This window comes from Drosophila nasuta, chromosome 2L (assembly GCF_023558535.2).
Source record: "Drosophila nasuta strain 15112-1781.00 chromosome 2L, ASM2355853v1, whole genome shotgun sequence".
In the NCBI taxonomy this organism is placed as follows: Eukaryota; Metazoa; Arthropoda; class Insecta; order Diptera; family Drosophilidae; genus Drosophila; species Drosophila nasuta.
The window spans coordinates 2,121,539-2,147,628 of NC_083455.1; the positions used below are offsets into that span (position 1 = coordinate 2,121,539).

At 33.6% G+C, this 26,090-nt stretch overlaps 3 protein-coding genes and 1 long non-coding RNA gene across 16 annotated transcripts; 3 read left to right on the plus strand and 1 right to left on the minus strand.

The window, feature by feature from the left end:
* The first annotated feature begins 545 nt into the window (after positions 1-545).
* LOC132783884 (putative nuclease HARBI1) lies at positions 546-2,044 on the plus strand. The gene is made up of 3 exons (XM_060789195.1): positions 546-940; positions 1,013-1,721; positions 1,786-2,044. Exons 1-3 carry the CDS (start codon positions 608-610, stop codon positions 1,905-1,907), a joined length of 1,164 nt encoding a protein of 387 aa, XP_060645178.1. The 5' UTR covers positions 546-607; the 3' UTR covers positions 1,908-2,044.
* Positions 1,003-2,758, minus strand: LOC132783894 (uncharacterized). Its single transcript, XR_009632221.1, has 2 exons — positions 2,496-2,758; positions 1,003-2,374 (listed from the first exon to the last, which is right to left on the minus strand). It is a non-coding gene; the product is annotated as an uncharacterized LOC132783894 (long non-coding RNA).
* Positions 2,348-12,257, plus strand: LOC132783810 (tubulin monoglutamylase TTLL4). 11 transcript variants are annotated; one of them, XM_060789186.1, is made up of 12 exons: positions 3,140-3,157; positions 3,518-3,563; positions 3,624-3,697; positions 5,283-6,148; positions 6,216-6,569; positions 6,636-6,993; positions 7,070-7,194; positions 7,254-7,693; positions 7,759-7,929; positions 7,995-8,273; positions 11,766-11,925; positions 11,986-12,254. In XM_060789186.1, the coding sequence occupies exons 2-11, from the start codon at positions 3,540-3,542 to the stop codon at positions 11,838-11,840; spliced, it is 2,766 nt and encodes a 921-aa protein (XP_060645169.1). In that variant the 5' UTR covers positions 3,140-3,157; positions 3,518-3,539; the 3' UTR covers positions 11,841-11,925; positions 11,986-12,254. The 11 variants fall into 11 exon arrangements, with proteins under 11 accessions (XP_060645138.1, XP_060645169.1, XP_060645131.1 ...); XM_060789135.1 differs by lacking the exon at positions 3,624-3,697 and adding an exon at positions 4,076-4,770 and having other exon boundaries at positions 3,150-3,214; positions 11,986-12,257; XM_060789174.1 differs by having other exon boundaries at positions 3,153-3,214.
* A 5,473-nt stretch (positions 12,258-17,730) lies between these two features.
* On the plus strand, positions 17,731-25,888 carry LOC132797524 (protein aubergine). Of its 3 annotated transcripts, none has more exons than XM_060809289.1 (8): positions 17,732-17,910; positions 22,939-23,023; positions 23,097-23,593; positions 23,660-23,855; positions 23,917-24,044; positions 24,112-24,656; positions 24,718-24,828; positions 24,896-25,888. In XM_060809289.1, the coding sequence occupies exons 1-8, from the start codon at positions 17,815-17,817 to the stop codon at positions 25,794-25,796; spliced, it is 2,559 nt and encodes an 852-aa protein (XP_060665272.1). In that variant the 5' UTR covers positions 17,732-17,814; the 3' UTR covers positions 25,797-25,888. The 3 variants fall into 3 exon arrangements, 2 of the variants coding, with proteins under 2 accessions (XP_060665272.1, XP_060665321.1); XM_060809338.1 differs by having other exon boundaries at positions 17,733-17,910; positions 23,100-23,593; XR_009633754.1 differs by lacking the exons at positions 22,939-23,023; positions 23,097-23,593; positions 23,660-23,855; ... (2 more) ...; positions 24,718-24,828; positions 24,896-25,888 and adding exons at positions 19,369-19,453; positions 19,527-20,023; positions 20,089-20,284; ... (1 more) ...; positions 20,540-21,083; positions 21,145-21,254 and having other exon boundaries at positions 17,731-17,910.
* The last annotated feature ends 202 nt before the right edge of the window (positions 25,889-26,090 follow it).

Here is a 26,090-nt window from a genome sequence, read left to right on the forward strand (position 1 = left end):
TAATTTGCATCTTGTTACACCCCATAAGAAGAAAACTGGGTATTTTTACGTTCGTCAGCTATATATGTAAAAATATCGAACACAAGCGTAGAAACATTGAACACCAATTTTCGGTATATTTTCTCAGTCACGCGATATTTTATCGATGTGAAGCCGAAATAGAGCTTACAATAGCAAAATTTGCTAATGACTGATGCTACTGTGGAAACTCCAAAACAGAACTTGATCAAATGTGAACGAACTGATTGGCTATGTAAACGGGGCATAAAAATATTTAAAGTATATACAAAACAACTTTCTGTTAAATTTTAACAAGTGTATGAATACTAATAATAACAAATCAAATTTGAACAAAAACATTTTTTTGTTGCCAGAAGCTTACCACATTTTTTAAAGAGATATAATTGTTTCGTATATCCTGTTGATTCCAGTTGGCATATATTTTTGTATAATTTTGTAAGTGGATTTAATTTCTCTGATGCAATTGAAAAAATAAGTTGATGATTTTATACTAACATATCAATATTGTAAAAAGTCGGTATATTTTCGAGTTTTACTTTCGGTCACACTGTTGATGAAGTAAAGGAAATATTTTGTTATTTTTATAATGGAGGATATAAAAGTATTCAAACGGTTTCTTAGCGATGTAAAGTGTGTGAAAGATTTGCGGCAGCTGCATAGTATTGGCATTACTTGCAGCAGACAAAATAAAGGCCATGTAAGCAAAGTAAAGAGGAGACGCGTTCGCTTCCACCCGATGGAGCAAATTAATGAAATAGAATTTCGTAAAAAATACCGCTACACAAAAGAAAATATGAGGCGTATTATTGAAATTGTTCGAGATGACATCGAGGTTGACTACTATAAACCAGTAAAAAGAAATCAAGTCCCTATAGACTTGCAAGTCTTAGCGGCGATTCGTTTTTTCGGTGGAACTGAGGTGACTCTTTATTCGTTCAATAAAATTGTGAAGACTTTTTAATTATGATTGTTCTCCATTCCTTTTTCATAGCATCCCCAACTAACAGCTATAGCGCATGGAGTTAGTTTGCATACAATGGCTAAAATAACTCGTCGTGTGGCTTCAGTGCTGTCATCAAAGGCATCACGATACATCCGAATGCCAGCAACGCTCTCAGAGAAGGAACGAATGATGCGATCGTTTCAATCGTTATCAAATATGCCTCAAGTTATTGGCGCACTTGTTCAAAGTACTGTGCGATTGCAATTGGAAACTTCACGTTCGCAGATTAATAGAAGCAGCCACCAAAATGGTGGTTCTATGGACTCGCCATCGCCAACAGAGCTAGTACATCTGCAATTAGTTTCGGATGCTGAACATAAAATTCGAGACCTGGACATTCGGCTGTCGGATGAACTTGATCTGAATACTGCTCCAGAGGTTTACTCATTATCGCGCATTAAGGAGCGTTTTGAACAGAACGAATTTCGCGGACGTATTCTTCTCGGCAATGATTCACTTTCGTGCTCATCCAGCCTGTTTACTCCCATTCAATACCCTCGGAATAAAGCCGAGGAACTCTACAATCATGCTCATGCTGTAACCTTTGCCCCAGCTATCAAATGTCTTAACATCTGGTTTCGTCGATTTGGAATTCTCGGCAGTGAACTTTTAGGCACATTCGGTTCTGCGAAACAAACAATTACCGCGTTGGCACTACTCCATAATATGGCCATTGATTGGAATGATCCCAGTGTTGGTACGTTTTTCACTCATTGAGAACATTCATCTAAAGTTTTCATAACACAAGAATACATTTTCAGATGCTGAAAATAGTGTATCCTTCTATAAACCGAACTTCCTGAGTTTGGGCCATGGTATATCAGTAGCGGAAGAGCAACGCAATCGAAAAGAATTTATTAAATCTCATTTCGCAAACAACTAAGCACACAAAAATGCCAATTTAAAATAGTATTATAAAAACCAAAAATATCTATACGTACGTATGTATTCCCCCTCATGGGGTTTTTTTCTTATCAATTTTCCCTCATAAATATATACATACAAATTATATTATGTTCCTTATATGCGTTTAAGTATTTAAGAAACTTGATCTTTTAAAAGATAATATTAATTTACTCACGCTTGTGAAAATGCAATTTAATAATATTCTAATAAATATAAATAAATACATTCGGCTAATAAAAAGCGATTTTAAATCGTTAGTGCGACTTGTAAGTCAAGTCATTTTGAAGTATTTCCAACATTTTTGAGCAATTGTTTTCATTAAAACAAATAGCAGTGTGTTCATGCAGCAGCTGATATGAATCTTCAATGCGTTTTATTGAACTAGTTCATTTTGGAACTACACGTGTTGTAGTTAAGTTCTAGGTTTTGCTGCAATAATTATGTCTGTTGAATATAAGGTAATAATAGTGTAAATATATTAAAAATAGAGAATTAAAATATGTAATGATTTGTAGTTGTTAGATCAATAAGAAAAGTGAGCATTGAATGATTAGTGTAAAACAACCTTTATTCCATTGAGTGGGTAGTGTTAACAGAGATGTGTCTAAGTGGTTTTATTAATCTCCGTTTAGCATCGTGTGAGCGCTGTGTGCATTTTAAAAGTAATAATTTTAAACAGGTTGATCTCAATCTCATAGTTTAATTTACATTTGATTAAAATTAATTGTATATAGTAAATGGAAGAGGAGAAGCACTTCCTTGTCAAGGAGAATTTGTAACTGAAAATGTTATTAAAATAACAGAATGGAATGTATTGCTTGCATTAGATGTGTGTGATAGGGCTGGAATAACACTGAAATTCACCAATCCGATATTTTAAACATTGAGTTTTTAAGTGCTTAAATTCATTGAGAGTGTTTATTGATTTTATAACGAACTAAACTCAAAAAATGGTATGACTATCAAATAAATAAAAAAAAAATGCTTAAAAATATATTTATTTTCAATTCATTTTATTAACGTAGTGCATTTATTCATTGAAGGCTAAGCATTTTTAGACTATTTTTTATGTTTAATTAAAAATTTATTTTATCACCCTATAATGTATATATTATTTTCTGTTATTGCCAAATACTTTATCGATATTTTTGATATGGCTATCCTATCGACATTGTCTCGATATTATCCCAGCACTAGTGTGAGATTCAACATAACAGAAGTTTTTCAGTAACAGCTAACGCGGGCTGCCATGTGTTTTGTGTTTTTTGTCTTGTTACAATAAATGTGTGTTTGTGTGTGTATACATTGATATTTACATCAAAATTATAAATAATATTTATCGTTACTATTGGAATACCTTTCAAAAGCACTACTGGTGAAATTGTACAAATTTACACACATTAAATTTTGCCAATCAAAAACACAAGGCAACTGCAGTGCAAAGTTATTGTCACCCAGTATACTGTTCCGTTTTGATTTTTATTTAATTAATACTGTTGGAATTATCTCTAATTGATTGAAATTGAATTCATAGTATTTCGTTTCGTTTTCGATTCAAATACCTCTATTGATGTTGGCCTACCGAAGTTAGCAGAGTGATACTTTATTTATGCATTGGTCAGGATATCATCGGGTTTGTGACCTACATTTAACTACAGCACATACACATGTAACAGCCACTACATACATACAGTTGATACCCCAGTTGCAACTAGCGAATCTAGCACAGCCCATCATCCAACTTGAAGGTCACCCAATCCAGACACGGTATGTTTTGATAATAACTTAATTTGGCTCTATATTGCTTTTATTGATGATAACAATGTTTGTAAGTTATCATTTTACTGATTTATTTTATGTGCTTTCATCTATTATTTAATTTAATATCGAATATTATATTTAACGGTCATTCAACTTGTGCTGAAAATGACCTTGAAATTGTAGGCCACTTTAATCGACAAAGGTTTTGTGTAGACATTAATTTTATAATACTAAATTGTATTACATTTAAATATAAAATTTGAACATTAAATTGTTATAGCAATTGTTACAAATTTAAATATAAAACAGGTGCGGATTAAGTCTTATATTGTTTATATAGTATATTATTTTTAACAAGAATAATGTGCTTTTTTTATCCGCCAGGTGCATGCGTACATTTTTACATATGCGGTGGAGTTACTTAAGCATTATAGAAATAGTATGTTCATGTACACCGCCTCTGACGTGTATGGAAAAGATCTTAAAATGCGCCACAACAGTCAGGCAAAAAATTTAACGAATAACAACAATGGGATTAGTAGCAACACCAGCAACCTTAATGATCAGCAAGTACCATTTTGTAATGTTGATAATGCCGTTAACTATTATAAGAATGTAAACCTAATTGGATCAACATGGAGTATGAAGGGTTCAAGTCGTTCATCTAATGCAAGTCCATCGAAATGTGGCAGGCAAATATGTAGGCAACCGCCCGGCTATTCAGCAGTACCTTCCTCCGAACTATTGCAATACTCAAATTCATACGCCATGTCATATGCACCTCAAAGGGTTTCGGGTGCATCAACAGGGGGAAACAACAACCATCATGCATACCAACAGATGAGGCAATCAGTTGACTATTATAGTGGTACGCCACAGCACAAAGTTCGCCAGCACTCGCATAGTAATAGTGCACACGCCAACCAGGAAATCAAATATTCTTCCCCGCTTTCGTTGGAGAAAGATAAACTAAAACGACAAATAAGAATTCGAAGTACATCTGATTTTTTGGATGGGGGTTTAATCTATTCGCATAACCGCAAACCAACTACACTGGAGACGTCATGGAGTTCTGTAATGTAATTGTTAATTCACAAAAATACAAACCTTTCCCTCTGCTTGACTCCTGCTTCCTTAAGAATTTATGCTACACACATTAGTTATTACATTTATTTGTATACTTACCTTAGACCTATAATACAACAACATTAATTTATAAACAAATTTATTTATTTACATTTATTTACATTCAAATCCATGCATTCCAATAATAATTTTCAAGGGAATAATTAATTCTTCGTTATTTTTATTAAACCATCACATGGCTAGAACATGAAGTTTGCTGGCGTCTGTGAAAGATAACGAACAGTTATTAAAAAGTCGTGACATTTTATAGTTTTATTTTATTTAAAGCACTCAAGACTAATCATTATTTATAAAGCAAAATAAAATAATAATAGAATAATTATTAATGTGATTTTTTTTTTTATAAAATAACTTAAAATGATTAGGGTCCCCGCTATTTTAAATTCATACTTAAATTGTTCTCTAGTTAATATATAATATTTTCATTATATTGTTTATTTTGTAGTCCGGGGCGGCCATTGCGTTTTCATTCAACAGATCAGCACTACGAACATTATTTTTCATATTTTTACAATCGCGGTGGACGAGATCAGTTACCGAAGAACCACCCACCGCATACCTCGCACTCGGTGTGCAATTACAAACCTCAAATGAGCTTATTACATGAACCGTCGAGTAAACGCTCGTCAAATGCTAGTCGCAGAAATAATATACCCAATGATAATAACCAAAATGTAGAATATGATAGTTATATATTGAAAGAAAATAACGAGTTGCCGTTTGGGTATAATGACAGCAATTGGAACGATTCACCGGAGAATGATTGCCCAGAAAAATGTGTATCGAAAGCTAACGATGATGATTATATTTCTAATAACGATGCATACGATTCGAAAGAAATCAATGTTGAACAATTCGATCCAACTTTACTATCCCATCGTCGATTCGTCCAGCATAGCGAAATCAATGAACTGAACACAACTGGAGACTCTTTAACAGTGAATAATAATATAAGTCAAGCTAAGAAAACGCACAAAGTTGCCATATCCCCTCATATCGCTCCACGATTACCATTGACGCCAAAAAGAATCCGGGGAGGCCAAGCAACTGTCAAAAAGATACTGCCTACTGTGCATAGAGTTTTATTGTATAACAGTCAAAGTCCCCGATTGGCACGTAAGCATCAATATCAATCGAGTAATTCACGCAATCAAAACGTAAAACCACAACATCCTAAAGGTCACAGTCATGGTCAATGTCACGCCCAAGGAGATGATGATCATATAACTAAATATATTCTGGATGATTCTGAAGAGAAAGCCAACGAATACCCCGAGGTTGATTTTGACAATGATGACGATCTAGACAATAGTAAGTTTCTTTTAAAAAAATTACTATAATAAAATATTTTAAATCGTCTTACTTAAACGAATTTCAGTATCAAATTTTGATGAGAGCGACACAGTTAGTGTTAGTTCTGATACAGAAGATGGATATCGAGCTCATGCGTATAAAATGGCTCATTCAGGAGAACGGTTATCGTCGTCACCGAAGAACTCAAAAACTTTGCTGTTTTCTCAGACTTCTGATGAAGATTTATGTAATCCGAAATCAGTATTAGTACCAAGTCTTTTTCCCTTCGTTCCGCCCTATCTATCCTTTTCTTCGAACACTCAAAAAGGACCAGATGTGCCAGCTGACTTACACAGAGTATTGAAATGGCGGGTGACAAACATTATGCCTAAGGTTGTTCGCTTGATCTTGGCCAATAGTGGGATGCGTATGCTCAAAAGTAAGTTTACATAATTCGTAGCTGAGAAATCCAACTAATTTCATTTTATATATAAATTTAATGTAGAAACGAACGACTGGATGGGGGTTTGGGGCAAGCATTTAAAATCACCATGTTTTAAAACGATTCGCTCATATCAAAAGATAAATCATTTACCTGGGTCCTTCCGAATTGGACGCAAAGATTCGTGCTGGAAGAATCTTCAGAGGCAAATGAAGAAGCACAGTAACAGGGAGTTTGGCTTCATGCCACGCACCTATGTCATACCAAATGATTTGTGTGCATTGCGGAAACGTTGGCCAAAATATGCTCAACGTAATACAAAGTGGATTATTAAACCCCCCGCTAGTGCTCGGGGAGCTGGGATACGCGTAGTTAATCGATGGGGTCAAATACCTAAAAGGCGGCCTTTAATTGTGCAGAAGTAAGAACGGAAGAATGTTTATAATTATTAATACTATGTTTATCAATTTTCTTTATTTTGATTGATTATTTTATAGATATATCGAACGTCCTTTGCTAATAAATGGAAGCAAATTCGACTTACGTCTTTACGTACTTGTAACATCTGTAAATCCCTTGAGAGTCTTCATGTATCACAATGGTTTGGCAAGATTCGCATCAGGTATGTGAATTATGCGTTTAAGACATATAATATATTATATGTTGAGTTATATTCTACAGTGAAATATAGCGCCAAGATTGATACATTGAACGATCGATGCATGCATTTGACGAACTATAGCATTAACAAATTTTCGTCAAACTACTCAAAGAATGAGGATGTTAATGCTTGTCATGGTCACAAGTGGACAATTAAGTCGCTATGGAATTATTTGGCCAATCGTGGAGTCCGCACAGACGGCCTCTGGGAGGCGCTAAGGAGTCTAGTGTTACGCACAATTTTAGCTGGTGAAAATGGCATAAATAGCATGATACGAGCAAACGTGGAGTCCAAATACAGTTGCTTTGAATTATTTGGATTTGATGTGATCTTAGACTCGGATCTTGTACCATGGTTATTGGAGGTCAACATTTCACCCAGCTTGCACTCAGAACTGCCGCTTGATGCTCATGTTAAGGCACCCCTGGTTCAGGGTGTTCTTAACACAGCTTTGTATAATGTCAGTTGTTTTCTTCATATGTAATGAAAAGATTTAGTCATATATTATTATATCTTTTTTCTCAGATACCACCAAAACTGACTCAGGAAAAACAAAAGGAGCTTGCCGCCGAGTTTTCATTTCCACCTGGAACACAAATGTGCTATGATAAACGTCTATATATAAATTATTTATCGCGCGATGAAAAGGTCAAACATAATAATTTTACACGTAAAACAATGGAAAACCGCGAAGATGTTAGTTAATGGCATATTCCTAATATATATTGTTATTAATATTTATTTATTTTTTACCATTTCAGTATGTTAATGCAATTCTGCAAAAACTAACACCTGACGATGTGCGCTGTCTTATTGTGGCTGAGGATGAGCTGGCACGATGCGCTCCTCTTGAGCGCATATTTCCCACAGATCAAACCCACAAATATCTAAAATACAACGACACTCCTCGTTATTACAATCGATTGTTAGATGCCTGGGAATCACGCTATGCAAATAACCGTACCGAAGGGATAGCACTTCTTCGCGATTATTGCCAAGCCAAATACCATTTACAGGTTCCAGTGCCACCTGCCAAAAAGGTAAGCTTCAATATAAATGTCAATGACAACTATACTACAATTCATCTCCCACACCAATAAGATTTAATACCAGCTGGGGCAATCATATACACGTCCATTTATATTATCAGCTGAATAACAACAAAAAAAAACTTTTATTCCGAATAATTTACATTCTTAACTCTTATTATTAAATTTGAGGGCTGTTGGCGAGCTATACAATCATTTTATTGGCGCTGTCGTGCTCTTTACTGTCGTAAGTTCTATCTGTTGACCCCATAGATAAACTTCGTAGGCTCAAAATGAACACTTTGCAAACCTACATACGAGTACTTTTAGGTAGAATAACAATAATATCAATTATTTATTGTAATACTGACATTAATGTATGTAGCAAATTTAAATACAAATTGGAACGTTAATTCTTATAAATAAGTACTACCCGTATATTGTACTTAAGTAAACCAAAATAGGTTTTGTTTGTACTATGCGGTTGCGACTAGTACTAGTTGGTTGCAAAACAGCGTTGAAACTGAATAGTTTTGTCTTAACTATAAGTAAATGCAAATTTTTATTTTTTTGAGAAATTAAGCCAAATTATGTTTATTATAATAATGCTCTGTACCTATTGGATAAAATGTCAAATTACCCATCCGTAAAACAAAGTATTCTTAACTAAAAAGAAGGGCACAGGGCATCGGCTAGTCGAGCACACTCGATTGCACTGTTATTGTTAGTTATTATTTTCATGGTCAAAGCCATCAAAATACGAGTGTAATTTATGGCAGTTAACTTCTACACAGTTTTTGATTGGCAAAAGTATTAATTCACGTAAACTAAACTAACTAACTAACCAATACACTTCAAGTGTAGTTGATTTATATTGATGTCATGTTTCTTATGTTTATAAGTAGCGTTAGGTGCAGATACTTATTTATAAAGATATGTGTAAAAGTATATTGACTTGATAATAACTAAGTATTTTAAGTTCTTAATTTGGGAAAGCAATAAATCATACTTTTGAAAAAAGCAAAGGTGTTGTGGTCTGGGTTACTTTTTCATGGTAGTAATTTGTTTAAAAACTATTATATTTTTCATAAATTGTATACACTCTTTTACATATATTCTATTTAATTAAAAAAAAAAAAACTAAAAAAAAGTGATCGATTAAAGCAGAGCATCCACTCCCGACATTTATATCAAACAAGAAAGCTACCCGCTACTCATTTTCAATAAAAATAATAATGCCAGTATTATTCTTAAAATATATATAAAAAAGTACTTAAAGATATATATGTATGTATTTAGAAACTTATAAATAGAATATCGATTTTATCAAATTTAAAACAAACTTGAAATGTGTGAATGCAAAACTTAGAAGTGCTGTCGAAAGAAAATTATAGCTCTACCTCATATAGTCGCCGAGATCTAGGGCTTCATACGGACGGACAGACAGACGGACTTGCCAATATTGCCTCGGCTGTTAACTCTGGTCAACAATATATGTGTATACTTTATTGGGTCGCAGATGCCTCCCTCTGCAAATCACATGCATTTTACTAAGTTATAATATCTTCTATGGGTAGCGGCTATAAAAATGGTTTATTAAAAAGTTTTTAAATTTATTAGTGTATATTAGTATATACAATTTCATTGCCCATATTGAATTGGAAATAGATAAGTCCCCTGTATCATCCTATGATGCCTACATAGATAGAATCCAAGCTTATTCAATTATTAAAAATCTTTTTTTTTTTTTATTTCTTATGTGTATACATGTTGTAGTTTATATTCGTTATATTAATAATTCAAGTAATCTCAATCAATTTACAACAATCAATGTTTTGTAATTGTAAAATTGCAGGACTACTTCATCAAATTGATGAGATGGATTTTAAAGTGATAACTGCAGCTATCGTATTTATATTGGTCTTATAGTGTATAATAGAAATTGTTTTATTTTTAATTGCACACACGTATGTACACGTGTATATACTATAGTGTACATACATACACACGGACAATTTCTAGTGATCTAAGATAATTTTAAAATGTACCTCATTCATATATATATATTTAAATTTTGTTTGTTTTTTACAAATTTTATTTGTATATATTAGATATTTAGATTGATGATGAGCTAATATCAAAATGTACTGTTGTAAGGGGTTTACTTTAGCGAATAATTGAATGTCAAAATGCGTTAAACTTCATGAGATATTGTTATTAACATAAGCAAACCTGTGATTTGGGGATCTTGTAGATAATTTGTTAATCTTATAGTATATTATAAATTTACCAGCAAATTGCTCATTTAATTTAGAAGTTTTTAAACATTCCCAAATAAGCAGCTGTTTTACATCTCATAAAAGTTGTCTTATAACATTTATCAATTGCTGACAAAAAAGAATATTTAAACTTTTTGTTTATGAATAGTATTTAAAAAATTGTGATGCAATTTCTATTTGCTTTCTTCTGATATAGTGGTAGTAGAGCCTTATACATTTTTTCCTTTATGAAAAATCGACCATTTTATAAATATTCGTATTACTAAACGATATGGCGTTTCTTATTCGTTATTCATTAATTAAATAAATATAGGGAAATTATTTAGAATTGACTCTTATAAAGCCTTTTGGTTATGTACAGGGATTTCCATAGAATATTTGCATCAATTTATTTTTCTATACAACACGTTTAAAGAAATATCTAGATCTACGTTATGTTCTGTAGATCTTTGTTAAGATGGGTCAATAATATGATTGTTTTGGCCTTTAGTGTTAACGTTAAAATAAAAGCAACAAAATTAAATAAATATGTCTCCCAATATTGTGCAAAAGTCTAGTTACATAATTAAATTGTATAATAATTGATTAAATATTTCTGTGACATGTTTCTAATGTAGTTACATACATACATAACATATAAGTATAAGTACACTTTTTAAATCGATTGTACGACTATCTATGTACTAGTTAGCCTATTTAAAAACTTACCTACAAAAATACATACTTATATTACGCTTATTATAACCATCATAAGCGTAAGTCCACACGTATCGAGCATGCGTTCCTGAAGTTCTCATATGGTTCATGCTACCAGTAGAATTTATATACTGATAGCCGTACAAGTCACTTTATTCTCGGTGTTAAAATAACAGAAACACATGTGAAAAGTCAACATGTTGTACATTTATGAAAATTATTTGTATTTTAAAATTTGTTTGGAATGATGAAATCTGCGTTTAGAAGTAAAAAACAAAGAATACTTGTATAGTATTAGGGATGAGAACATCCGTAATATTAAACAGATTTTTCATTTGAACAATTCAAATTACCAATAAGGAACTTTTTATAAACGGACTATGTATGTGTGTAAGGTAAAATTTTGACAAATTTACATGTATTTTGAAACCAGTTTTGTTCTGTTCTGTTTTATCCGCTCTCTCCTCTTCATATTTTTAACCGTAATAATGTTATTCATATGTTTACTAATAATATTTTAAAAATATAGGACTTGAACGATAACCCCGAAGAGAACACACTTCTGAAGCTAGAAAATGGACCCATTGCAAACTCACATTCATAAAACAACCTTTCTTTCGCTTTCAAATAATAATGATTCTAGCGAATTCTGTTAAATACATCAACCGACTTGGAAAAAAATTTTTAAGGTATGTCAGAAATATATATATTTTTGTTTAAATATTAAGGTACTACTTTTATATTTACAGATTTACACATTGTTCATCTTGTTATACGAAAGACTGAACACAATAAATCATTTATTTTAAATTAAGTCACACTCTGATGCCGGTCTCTACAATGGGATTTTCATTAAGTCTAGTTTTAAGGCTCAAAGCATATTCAATGTGTTCGAAAACTAAGTAAAATTTTATGTAATGTTAACTAGGATCCAAATTTGAATGTGCACAAATAAAAATTGGTTATAAGTATATATTAAATGCGCTATAATAGTATAAATTAGTTTATATTATGTATAATTCATGAGCAATTACAAATATTTAAAAAATCAAACATTTTTTTGTAATTTTTTTAAACAGCTCTAAAAATAATAATTAACAAAGCCCATAATTTTTGCACCGAAAATTGTATTGAGAAGTCGTTTTAAATTTTGCCCAACTAAATCATGTTGTAAGGTTATGTCACTGTGTTGGGGAAATTATAATGAGACTTACAAATTGTAAATGGTGTGATTTTTAAATGATATTTGATATTATATTTAACGCTTGCTTAACTCAAGCAGTCTTTGTGCTAATATTGTAATTTGAATTTATTTTTAACACGCTAGGCTTGGGTCATCAGCTATTACTACATTTAGTAATGCACAGCCCAAACAGTAAGAACAAAGATGCTGAAATTTAGTTTTAAAATAAAATTCTGGCTTCAAATCCCCTTTAATGGTAAATCAAGTTTCTTAAGTTCTAAAGTAAAACAATATTAATTTTGATCATGCAAAATTTGCATTGTAAAGTTTATAGGAAATCCTTTTTTTACAAAAAAAAAAAAAACATTGAATAATGCCTTAAGGAAAACGGCAAAAATATACAAGCAAGTCTTGTGCTCATTTTTGTGTTATTTATTTAAATTTTAATAATTCAACATTTACAAATACAACAAGAAAGCTACAGTCGAGTACATTTTGAATAAAAGCAAAATATTGCGGTATTTTTAAAAAATACTGATATTGATATACCACAAAATATAAAAATAATACTGAAAGTTATATTTGGTATATTAATATGGTACTATACTCAGTATATACTATAGAGTGCAAAACATACCAGATTGTCAGCCAAAGCAACTACGACCCTTAGTAAGTAGGCATTTTTGCCCATACAAGAATATTATTTTAATAACTTCGACAATTTTTATCTGATCGCAACCAAATTTTGTGAAATCACGAACACTATATTCATTATTGTACGCCAAAATTCGGGGTGGAAGTGGGCGTGGCAAACATTTGAAACTAACTTAATCTACGTGCAAACAACAAATGCTGTCAAAAAAAATTATAGCTCTGTCTCTTATAGTCTCTGAGATCAAGGTGTTCATACGGACAGACAGACAGGCGACATGGCTAGATCGTCTCTCCCTTCTACCCTATGGGTGCGGGTATAAAAATACCTAATGTATACACCAAAATAATATTTGGTGTATAAATATCCTAGTATACTAAAAATATAAAACACTAAAAATATTCCAGATTCTTAACCATGGCATTTCCTGCCATATACAATTATTTCCCAAATAACTTTTACAATTTTAATCTGATCGCAACCAAATTAGTAGTCATAAAAACCATAGTTACATACGTTCGTATGTAAATCGTAACTAATTTTAATATGACGTTTCCTCAAATCGTATTTTTCGATTTGAGAGGGCGCAAGTGAGTGTGGCAAAAATTTGAAATAAACTTCATCTGCGTGCAAAAGTATATTGCATAAACACCTGGTCGTAAAAAAGGATTGTTCCCGTTGGATCCCTCACAATTTGACAATTGCACTATGGGCAAAAAGTCCCTTCCTTCCTTCTCGCCCACCTTACCAGGATTTTAAAAATTTGGTTTTTTTTTTTTTAATTTGTTTTAAAATATTTTAATGTAATATATTTAATAAAATTAAACTAAATTTATATATATATATATATTTAATAAAATTAAACTAAGTTTATTAAATATATATATTGTTAGCAATTTCGCATTTTAAATTTGATTTGGATCCATGCAATTTGATTTGGATCCAAGCCCAATATTATGTTTTGTGACTCCATACCTTAGTTAACTAGGCACCTTGGTTAATTTCACAAAGCTCTTCCTCCAACTCCAGGGAACTCTGTCGGAAAATTTCGAGTTCATTATCTCGGCCTTCTTCTACCTGATAATTATTATTGCCTATACATGCCCATGTTATTGGAAGCTCAATATCATGAGATTCCAAAAGAGCTATAACATCTATTGGTAGGCTTTTTTTATAGTTTAATCTTTGGCGTTCCTTTGGATTTATAGTTGAAAGCAGTGAGTCAGAGGAATCCAATGCTCTATTAAACACATCTGATATAGTATTCAGGCGGCTGTTTTTCCTTGCATGAGAACATATCGAGTTTGTACAATTTTTTGCGCTCTTCTGACGCATTTTCACGCAGAGCCCCTAGAAGAAGTACGGAGGTTTCCATAATTTGGTGCCAATGTACCAGCACTTTATGCAAAATTGGAGACATTGGATACCACTCATAAGTATTAATGTATAAGTACATCAAGTACCTACTTTAAGTTTTGATGGGCATACCTCAAACTCACATTGTGTAGCAATTAAAATTATATAAACACTTCAAAACGGCATGCAACAATAGCATTGAATTTTCTGTTTCATATACTAGTTCAAATGCTAATTTTCACTTTAATTGCTGAACATCACCTAATTCATTTTCATCAATATTTTGCAAAACAAAATGATTCATAGCAGTTTGTTGGCGGTTGTTGTTGCTCCAAAAATCAAGCATCGTTGAATAACAAGACGTAAATACAACTGCAACATTGAGTTTTGTCGTAAATCGGGCAAAAACGGGCAAAAATGTTAACCACTATTTGATTGTTAACAGATTAGTGGCCTAGACTCACAAGTTAAACTCTATAGAAATACAGATACATTTGTTAGCAGGGACCTAAAAACATACCAACAACACATTGCACGATTGGACAATATATCGCATGTACTAAAAATTTAGTGCCAATAATTAATATTACATATCTCATCGCATGTACTAAAAATTTAGTGCCAATAATTAATATTACATATCTTGACGTTTAAATTCCATATTTTTTTTTGTTTGATTTAATATTTGAATATAAAATTGACAGAAAAAATCACAAATTTTCCCGCCAATTTTTTTTTCAGAGGGTCCAGACCATAGTCATTAAATATGGTCGAATAACAAATAGCCAACGAAGTCTACAATTTTTTAAAAATATGTTTTAGTATTCTTGAAGTATTTTAGTTCAAAAAATAAAGTCAATTTAATGATACCGAACACAAAAAAAAATGTAAAAATGCCGCACTTTGAAACTTTTTGCCCATAGTGAATTGGTCAAAAAAAGGCTTGTGTGGAGTGGTTCAAAGAAATTTTGGAAAAATACATTCAATGTGCTCCAAAAAACATTTATAAGATCGTCACAGGTGACGAATCATGGATCTATGGCTATGAGACCAAAACAAAACAGCAATCGATCGTATGAGTCTTTGAAGACGATCCAAATCCAACGAAAGTTATTCGTGCAAGAAGCACTATGAAGCAAATGGTCGCCTGTTTCTTCGGTAAAACTGGCCATGTGGCGACTGTTTCGCTTGAGCAATGTAGGACGGCCAATTCTGAATGGTCACCACAATTCGTTAGCCTGAAGTCCTTGTAGAAATTCAAAAAACGAACAAGAAAAGATAGGTCATTCTGCACCATGAGAACGCGAACTCTCACACACCAGCTCAAACCCGCGACTTTTTTTCCAGTAAAAAAGTGGAATTTATGGGTCATCCGCCGTACAGCCCTGACTTGGCACCCAAAGACTTCTTTTTATTCCCGCACATCAAGGAAAAAAGGCGTGGTCATCGTTTTTCGAAGTCAGAAACCATGTTTTGGAGGTGCCTCAATCAGAGTGGAAGAAGTGCTTCGACAATTAGCTTGAGCGCATTCAAAAATGTATAAATCTTGCTGGAGAATACTGTCAAAAACAATAAATCCATTTTTATACCCGCTACCCATAGGGTAGAAGGGTATTATAACTTTGTGCCGGCAAGAAATGTATGTAAAAGGTAGAAGGAGGCATCTCCGACTCTATAAGGTATATATATTCTTGATCAGCGTCAACAGCCGAGACGATCTAGCCATGTCCGTCTGTCCGTCTGTGTGTCTGTCCGTATGAACACCTAGATCTCAGAGACTATAAGAGATAGAGCTATAATTTTTTTTCGACAGCATTTGTTATGTTTGCACGCAGATCAAGTTTGTTTCAAATTTTTGCCACGCCCACTTCCTATAGTAGTTATCATTCCTGAATTTGGTTGCGATTAGATAACAATTTCGGAAGTTATTAAAGAAATACTTTTGTATAGGCAAAAACGCCTACTTACTAGGGGTCTTAGTTGCTTTGGCTGACAATCTGGTATATTGTGCCGTCTGAGGTATATTTTGAATGCGGTACTACACCGATATACCACATATACCATTTAGTATATTTTTAGTATTTTGTAATATATTTGGTATATTTTGAGAATAATATCACAAAATATATTGCTTTTATTCAAAATTGGGTACACTCGACTGTAGCTTTCTTACTTGTTTTTTATAAATATTCGCATTTTCATTATTAGGGCAGAAATATAAATAGCAACCCTCTTATACTGTTCGCAACCCACTTTCTCGTTTCAACTCGCTCAGAACGAACAGAGCAATATAGCTCGCATCTCGCAAAGCTGTCACTCTGACATCTTCTCGCTTTGCTTGACATCATCCTTATAAAGGTTTACTGCATTTTAATTGCACAAGTTTTTGTGATTCTTAGTAGTTTACACCAAGCGTATCTGCTAGAATGGTGCAGTTCTATGATATTATATTAAAGTCGCGTTTTATCAACAGATGTTAATGCGCGATTAAACAAATAAACTCAAGCACATGGAAAAATATCGTCGAAAAACGAAAATAAACCAGCGAAAATTAGCAGTATAAAAAATAATCCTGCACTGGAAGCAATGAGCATTTCCTTATGTCTATCCAATTCAATTTATTTTTTGCTTCCTTTCAAAGTATTGCAATGCAGAAGTTTTAATTTTTTATTGAGTTTCGGGCAGATTGCCATATTAATTCTGCAGCTCATTTTCATTCATTTAAGACCTCGCCAACAATTTTAATATTTTAAATGATAAGATGGCAATAAAAAAAGTACTTTGTTCGAAAAAAGATTCGCTCGCATAAGAACGGAAGTTTCTGCTTTGAAATGAAGTCACAAAAATTTGAAATATTGCATGCATCGTTTTACTTATAAGCATTGAAATTCAACACTTTGATATGCGAATTTCAAAGAAAGCGTGTTAGACAAAGCGAAACCTTTTCTTAGGGGATATATTCCCCTATATCGCCTTCCCTAAACTCTTGTACGAAATCTTTTGTTAGAGATATATTCCCCTGGATCATCTTCTATAAACTTTTGTACAAAAAGAAAAAAAAAAATTCTATAAAAGTGCAAATTTTTTCGGATTTGAATAATATTTTGGGTTTCTCTGCGTTTAGATGCTTTGTCATGAAAACTACTTTTGCTTGTGTCGCATGTACATAAATAATTTCGATTTTTGTTATTATCTTGGAAACGACCATTTACCCATAAAAATGATTACAGTCGATAAAATCTATTGTAACATAATCATCTTTGAAAAATATGTCATCACTATTTTATCGATACAAAGTTGTGTCATTCGTAAGTCACGAATAATTGGAGCCATTCAATTGTAATCTTTCGAGGTGTAAAGAAGTTTGTGATTTTTGAAAAAATAAATATGAATAATTTACCAGCTAATTCAGGACATTCACGTGGTCGAGGACGGGGAAAAAAACCTAACGAGGAATTGTCAAGGGGCCTGGTTCCTCAACTGGTAAATATACAGTACATTTTATTTTTATTTAATTTATTCAAATAATTTACTTTGAATGCACATTTTAATATCATTAAATTTAAATTGACTTGTGCTGAAATAATTGAACGAACTCATGCTAGTCCCTACACACACACACTAAAATACAGAGTTTTGTTTGTTATTCCTTCGATACGAAGATGAAGAAAATGGGACAATTTATTAATGTGTAGTGGAGAGATGAACAACGAAAAATAATGGCGAATTGTAACGCTACATTTTTTTTTTAATTGTACTAAGGTGTAAGGTGAAGAAAATAGAATGATGAATCCAAAAGTACAAAGCACGTACATACATGTATACTTTTGCATTTATACTTACATGTATACTTTTGCATTTATGAATGTATAGTTGAGAGATAAAAACGAAAAATAACGGCGAATTACGGTGCTAGTGCAAAACAAAATAAATTGAAATTGAATGAAATTAAATATGAATTATCCACAAATCTACGGAATTCTTTAATATGTAGTAATATGTATATACATATATACATTTGTACGTATTTATGTGCATGTTTAAATTTACATACCAACGAAAGAACTGAATACGATAGACACCAGAAACCGTTTGCTTCGTGCAGTTAATTATTAAAATTGAAGAACATTAAAAAAAGTATTTTACGCTTTGAGTAAGTTTATTGAAGAAGTTGTTTAAATAAATATGTAAATAGATTTACATAGTATTCACAAAGCGGCTTGTGCCGAGAAAATTGTCTAAAGAAGCTGTTTTATAATTAGTCTTAAATATGAGACTTCTGTTATACACACATACATATATGTTATACACACATACATATATGTTATACACACATACATATATGTTTCTGTGCATCCATTGTGAGTGTGGGACGATATGTGACTGTATTTGAGAAATTGTGCTTAGCCTTACAAATTTTTGTATGATGCTAGATGTGCTCAATTTTTGTGCTGATCGTGTAATTCAAATCCAAATATTAGATGAATAATTTTTGTAATATTTAGTTTGTATGCTATTGCTGGATGCTACAATTATTAGTTTCTACTGTATTTATTTCACCGACTAAAATAATAAAATAAATTAAAAAAAAAAAATTTAAAAGTAACTTTCGCGATTACTGCATAAGTACTGCGGAGTGACAGTTTAAATTTAGTGTTCTAATACTTTAGTATGTCACTGTATATCTGTAGTGCAATAGAATAAGTTACTTAATTTTTATGAAATTACAAAAAAACTCATGAGATTACAAAATGCATTCTTAAGAATACGCACGCCGTTGAGTGGACAATCATTATGCGACTCGGTCTGTTCAACGGAGGAATAATTTTCACTAAATATGACTATAAACTATTAGATTATCATGCATACTTATAATTTTCAAAGAATAATACATAAATACATGTAAAACTGACTATTATCATCTAAATTAATTTTTTTCAGGGTCATGCACCAGTACCGCAGCAAGCTGAGGCGAGGCGGCCCATGAGTAACCCAGCTACTCAAGGCGTTACTGGGGCTGCTGAGGGTAGATTAATATATAAATACATGAAATATAAAAATTGTAATCCAAGGAATTAATAATCAATATTTTCAATAAGTAGGTGACCCTCGTGGATCGGTGCGTGGACGACGATTAATTACCGAAATTGTGCGATCTCGTCCCAGTGGTCTGCTTACTAAAATGGGTACTACAGGCAAACCAATCACTGTTCAAACAAATTACTTCAAATTTCTTAAGCGTCCCAATTGGTCGCTTTATCAGTACCGTGTTGATTTCTCGCCCGATGTTGATAATACATTTCTACGTCAGGGCTTATTGAGAGAGCACAGTAATATATTAGGCGGCTATATTTTTGATGGATCAGTGTTGTTCTGCACCACCAAGTTCAAGGACACACCTAATAGTCCATATGTTTTGGATCTATTGACAAAGAGTCGTTCAGGAGAGAATATAAGCATTAAAATAAGGAGTGTAGGTATTGTTGAGGCAATGGATCCTCAGCAGTTACAAGTTCTTAACTTGATTTTGCGTCGTGCTATGGAAGGCCTGCAACTTCAAATAGTGTCTCGCAATTATTTCGACCCGCAAGCCAAGGTAAGCAATAAAAATGTGTAATTTTTGGATATATTTTTAAATACATATATTATAAAATTTTGTAGATTGTATTGGATAGTAAGCATCGAATGGAATTATGGCCGGGGTATATAACTTCAATTCGTCAACATGAATCGGATTTTCTCTTATGCACTGAAATCGCTCACAAAGTCATGAGAACGGATACTTTGTATCAAATTTTGTCGAAAAACATTCGAGAAAATGATGATTTTCAGGGTGCCTTTAAACGTGAAGTTATAGGTAAGATGTTATTATTTGTAATCAAAAATATCACGCTAAACTAAAATTATTTCATTTATAGGCATGATTGTATTGACGGACTACAACAATAAAACATATAGAGTAGATGATGTCGCTTTTGAGTCATCCCCGATGTCTACATTCAGTACCAAGGATGGAGAAATATCGTATGTTGAATATTATAAGAAAGTAAGTTGAAAGATTACAAATATAAGAGTGTAAGAATTTAAAACTTTTGATTCTATAATTACAAAGCGCTACAACATAATCATTCGAGACCATAAGCAACCACTCGTAGTGTCCCGTCCAAGTGAGAAAAATATTCGTGGAGGTGCTGATCAATTGATAATGTTAATTCCTGAATTGGCTCGAGCTACTGGTTTAACTGACGGTATGCGATCTGACTTCCAATTAATGAAGGCAATGGGCGAGCATACTAGAATTGCTCCCGATCGTCGAATTGATAGGTTGCGTGCATTTAATCAGCGTCTGCAGAAATCGGAAAGTAGTGTTAATATGTTAAAGTCGTGGAATGTTGAATTGATTCTGCTCTTGTTGAGATACGTGCCCGAGTTCTGCCGCCACAGAAGATTGTATTTGGAGGTCAAAGGCGCTTTTTATGCGATGCCCGCGCTGATTGGACATACGAATGTCGTAAAGACGCTATGTTTACAAACGTAGACATTAAACGTTGGTATGTCATAACACCAAGTCGGTCAAAGCATGAAGTACAACAGTTTGTGAAGCTGTGTATGCAGGCATCTGGAGGCATGAAACTTCGTATGAGCGAACCCAGATAGTATGTTCTAATTTGTTACTCGCGTATTTATCCTTATATTGTATTATTTTTACTCTTACAGTGAAGAAATTTCGGATGATCGCAATGGGACTTATTCGCAAGCGATCGATAGTGCTGCCGCTAAAGATCCACAAATTATAATGATTGTCATAAAGTCTCCTAATGAAGAGAAGTAAGTTTGAATAATTGTTCACGAATTGCTGATACATTTAAATTACCGTGGTATTTTGTGTTCGCAGATATAGTTGCATTAAGAAGCGAACGTGTGTTGATCGTCCAGTACCCTCTCAAGTAGTAACACTTAAAACAATTGCACCGCGCCCGGATAGATCAAGCGGTCTAATGTCGATTGCAACCAAAGTTGTAATACAAATGAATGCCAAACTAATGGGTGCTCCATGGATGATAGAGCTTCCTATAAATGGATTGATGACCGTTGGATTTGATGTATGCCACTCGTCCAAGAACAAAAACAAGTCATATGGCGCTTTTGTAGCTACTATGGATATGAAGTCCTCCACACGTTATTTCTCTTCAGTTACTGAACATATGAAGGGTCAGGAACTGTCTAATCAAATATTAATGAATATGACATGTGCACTAAAGGCATATCGTGAGCATCATGGGAGTTTGCCCGACCGCATTCTCTTTTTCCGCGACGGTGTAGGTGATGGTCAGCTAAATCAAGTATTCAATATTGAGGTGAAATTCCTCAAAACTCGACTGGACGAGATCTATAAATCGGCGGGAAGAGAGAAAGGTTGCAATTTGGCATTTATTGTTGTAACAAAAAGAATTAACACACGTTACTTTGTGAATAAGCGCAATCCCGAACCTGGAACAATAGTCGATGATGTTATCACTTTGCCCGAGCGTTATGATTTCTTTTTGGTTTCGCAGGCCATAAAACAAGGTACCGTTTCTCCAACGAACTATAATGTTTTGCACGACAGCATGGGTCTGAATGCTGATAAGATACAAATACTCACGTATAAAATGACACATATGTACTACAATTGGTCTGGAACTTGCCGAGTCCCTGCAGTTTGTCAATATGCTCATAAGCTAGCATTTTTGATAGCTGAGAGTATTCACCGTGCACCGTCTTCGGGTCTAGAAAACCAACTGTTTTTCTTGTAATACTTGACTATCAATATGAATGTTTTAATATTTAAATCTTATCGTACATACTGAATACTTAAAATGTATAATAAAGATTAATGTGATATTTGATATTTTTATTGCCGCTTATTTGCATTACATTGTAGTTTTTTTCAGTGACAGCTGATTGATCATTCAATTAAATGGAATCATTCCACTGATTTCGAAAATAAATATTGGTTTGTAACTAGCTTATTTGCAGTTTGTTATTATACCTGCATTATAACTTTCTGCCGGCAGGATGTGTATGTAACAGAAGGAGGCATCTCCAACCCTATAAAGTATATATATTCTTGATCAGCTTCAGCAGCCAAGACGATATGCCCGTCTGTCCGTCCTTCTGTATGAAGACCTAGATCTAAGAGACTATAAGAGATGGAGATATAATTGTTTTTCGATAGCAGCTGTTATGTTTACAGGTCGCAAATCGACAAAAATCGAGTAATAAGTGTAATTTTATAGCTAGAGAATTTTGGTGTACACAATAATATCATTAGTCTATGATTCCTGAAAGTTTGTTTGCGATCAGATAAAAAATTTGGAAGATATTAAAGAAAAACTTTTGTATGGGGTAAATGCCTACATCCTAGGAGTTACTTTGGCTGACAAACTGGTATATTTTCACTTTAAGGTATATTTTGAATGTAGTACTGTATTAATATAACTAATTTTAAGTATTTTTGTATTTTTTCAGGGTCATGCACCAGTACCGCAGCAAGCTGAGGCTAGGCGGCCCATGAGTAACCCAGCTACTCAAGGCGTTACTGGGGCTGCTGAGGGTAAATTAATATATAAATACATGAAATATAAAAATTGTAATCCAAGGAATTAATAATCAATATTTTCAATAAGTAGGTGACCCTCGTGGATCGGTGCGTGGACGACGATTAATTACCGAAATTGTGCGATCTCGTCCCAGTGGTCTGCTTACTAAAATGGGTACTACAGGCAAACCAATCACTGTTCAAACAAATTACTTCAAATTTCTTAAGCGTCCCAATTGGTCGCTTTATCAGTACCGTGTTGATTTCTCGCCCGATGTTGATAATACATTTCTACGTCAGGGCTTATTGAGAGAGCACAGTAATATATTAGGCGGCTATATTTTTGATGGATCAGTGTTGTTCTGCACCACCAAGTTCAAGGACACACCTAATAGTCCATATGTTTTGGATCTATTGACAAAGAGTCGTTCAGGAGAGAATATAAGCATTAAAATAAGGAGTGTAGGTATTGTTGAGGCAATGGATCCTCAGCAGTTACAAGTTCTTAACTTGATTTTGCGTCGTGCTATGGAAGGCCTGCAACTTCAAATAGTGTCTCGCAATTATTTCGACCCGCAAGCCAAGGTAAGCAATAAAAATGTGTAATTTTTTTTATATATTTTTAAATACATATGTTATAAAATTTTGTAGATTGTATTGGATAGTAAGCATCGAATGGAATTATGGCCGGGGTATATAACTTCAATTCGTCAACATGAATCGGATTTTCTCTTATGCACTGAAATCGCTCACAAAGTCATGAGAACGGATACTTTGTATCAAATTTTGTCGAAAAACATTCGAGAAAATGACGATTTTCAGGGTGCCTTTAAACGTGAAGTTATAGGTAAGATGTTATTATTTGTAATCAAAAATATCACGCTAAACTAAAATTATTTCATTTATAGGCATGATTGTATTGACGGACTACAACAATAAAACATATAGAGTAGATGATGTCGCTTTTGAGTCATCCCCGATGTCTACATTCAGTACCAAGGATGGAGAAATATCGTATGTTGAATATTATAAGAAAGTAAGTTGAAAGATTACAAATATAAGAGTGTAAGAATTTAAAACTTTTTGATTCTATAATTACAAAGCGCTACAACATAATCATTCGAGACCATAAGCAACCACTCGTAGTGTCCCGTCCAAGTGAGAAAAATATTCGTGGAGGTGCTGATCAATTGATAATGTTAATTCCTGAATTGGCTCGAGCTACTGGTTTAACTGACGGTATGCGATCTGACTTCCAATTAATGAAGGCAATGGGCGAGCATACTAGAATTGCTCCCGATCGTCGAATTGATAGGTTGCGTGCATTTAATCAGCGTCTGCAGAAATCGGAAAGTAGTGTTAATATGTTAAAGTCGTGGAATGTTGAATTGGATTCTGCTCTTGTTGAGATACGTGCCCGAGTTCTGCCGCCACAGAAGATTGTATTTGGAGGTCAAAGGCGCTTTTTATGCGATGCCCGCGCTGATTGGACATACGAATGTCGTAAAGACGCTATGTTTACAAACGTAGACATTAAACGTTGGTATGTCATAACACCAAGTCGGTCAAAGCATGAAGTACAACAGTTTGTGAAGCTGTGTATGCAGGCATCTGGAGGCATGAAACTTCGTATGAGCGAACCCAGATAGTATGTTCTAATTTGTTACTCGCGTATTTATCCTTATATTGTATTATTTTTACTCTTACAGTGAAGAAATTTCGGATGATCGCAATGGGACTTATTCGCAAGCGATCGATAGTGCTGCCGCTAAAGATCCACAAATTATAATGATTGTCATAAAGTCTCCTAACGAAGAGAAGTAAGTTTGAATAATTGTTCACGAATTGCTGATACATTTAAATTACCGTGGTATTTTGTGTTCGCAGATATAGTTGCATTAAGAAGCGAACGTGTGTTGATCGTCCAGTACCCTCTCAAGTAGTAACACTTAAAACAATTGCACCGCGCCCGGATAGATCAAGCGGTCTAATGTCGATTGCAACCAAAGTTGTAATACAAATGAATGCCAAACTAATGGGTGCTCCATGGATGATAGAGCTTCCTATAAATGGATTGATGACCGTTGGATTTGATGTATGCCACTCGTCCAAGAACAAAAACAAGTCATATGGCGCTTTTGTAGCTACTATGGATATGAAGTCCTCCACACGTTATTTCTCTTCAGTTACTGAACATATGAAGGGTCAGGAACTGTCTAATCAAATATTAATGAATATGACATGTGCACTAAAGGCATATCGTGAGCATCATGGGAGTTTGCCCGACCGCATTCTCTTTTTCCGCGACGGTGTAGGTGATGGTCAGCTAAATCAAGTATTCAATATTGAGGTGAAATTCCTCAAAACTCGACTGGACGAGATCTATAAATCGGCGGGAAGAGAGAAAGGTTGCAATTTAGCATTTATTGTTGTAACAAAAAGAATTAACACACGTTACTTTGTGAATAAGCGCAATCCCGAACCTGGAACAATAGTCGATGATGTTATCACTTTGCCCGAGCGTTATGATTTCTTTTTGGTTTCGCAGGCCATAAAACAAGGTACCGTTTCTCCAACGAACTACAATGTTTTGCACGACAGCATGGGTCTGAATGCTGATAAGATACAAATACTCACGTATAAAATGACACATATGTACTACAATTGGTCTGGAACTTGCCGAGTCCCTGCAGTTTGTCAATATGCTCATAAGCTAGCATTTTTGATAGCTGAGAGTATTCACCGTGCACCGTCTTCGGGCTTAGAAAACCAACTGTTTTTCTTGTAAAACTTGACTATCATAAATGTTTTAATATTTAAATCTTATCGTACATACTGAATACTGAATAAATGTATAATAAAGATTAATATGATATTTGATATTTTTATTGCCGCTTATTTGCATTGCATTGTAGTTTTTTTCAGTGACAGCTGATTGATCATTCAATTAAATGGAATCATTCAACTGATTTCGAAAATAAATATTGGTTTGTAACTAGCTTAATGCAGTTTGTTATTATACCTGCATTATAACTTTCTGACGGCAGGAAATGTATGTAACAGAAGGAGGAGGCATCTCCAA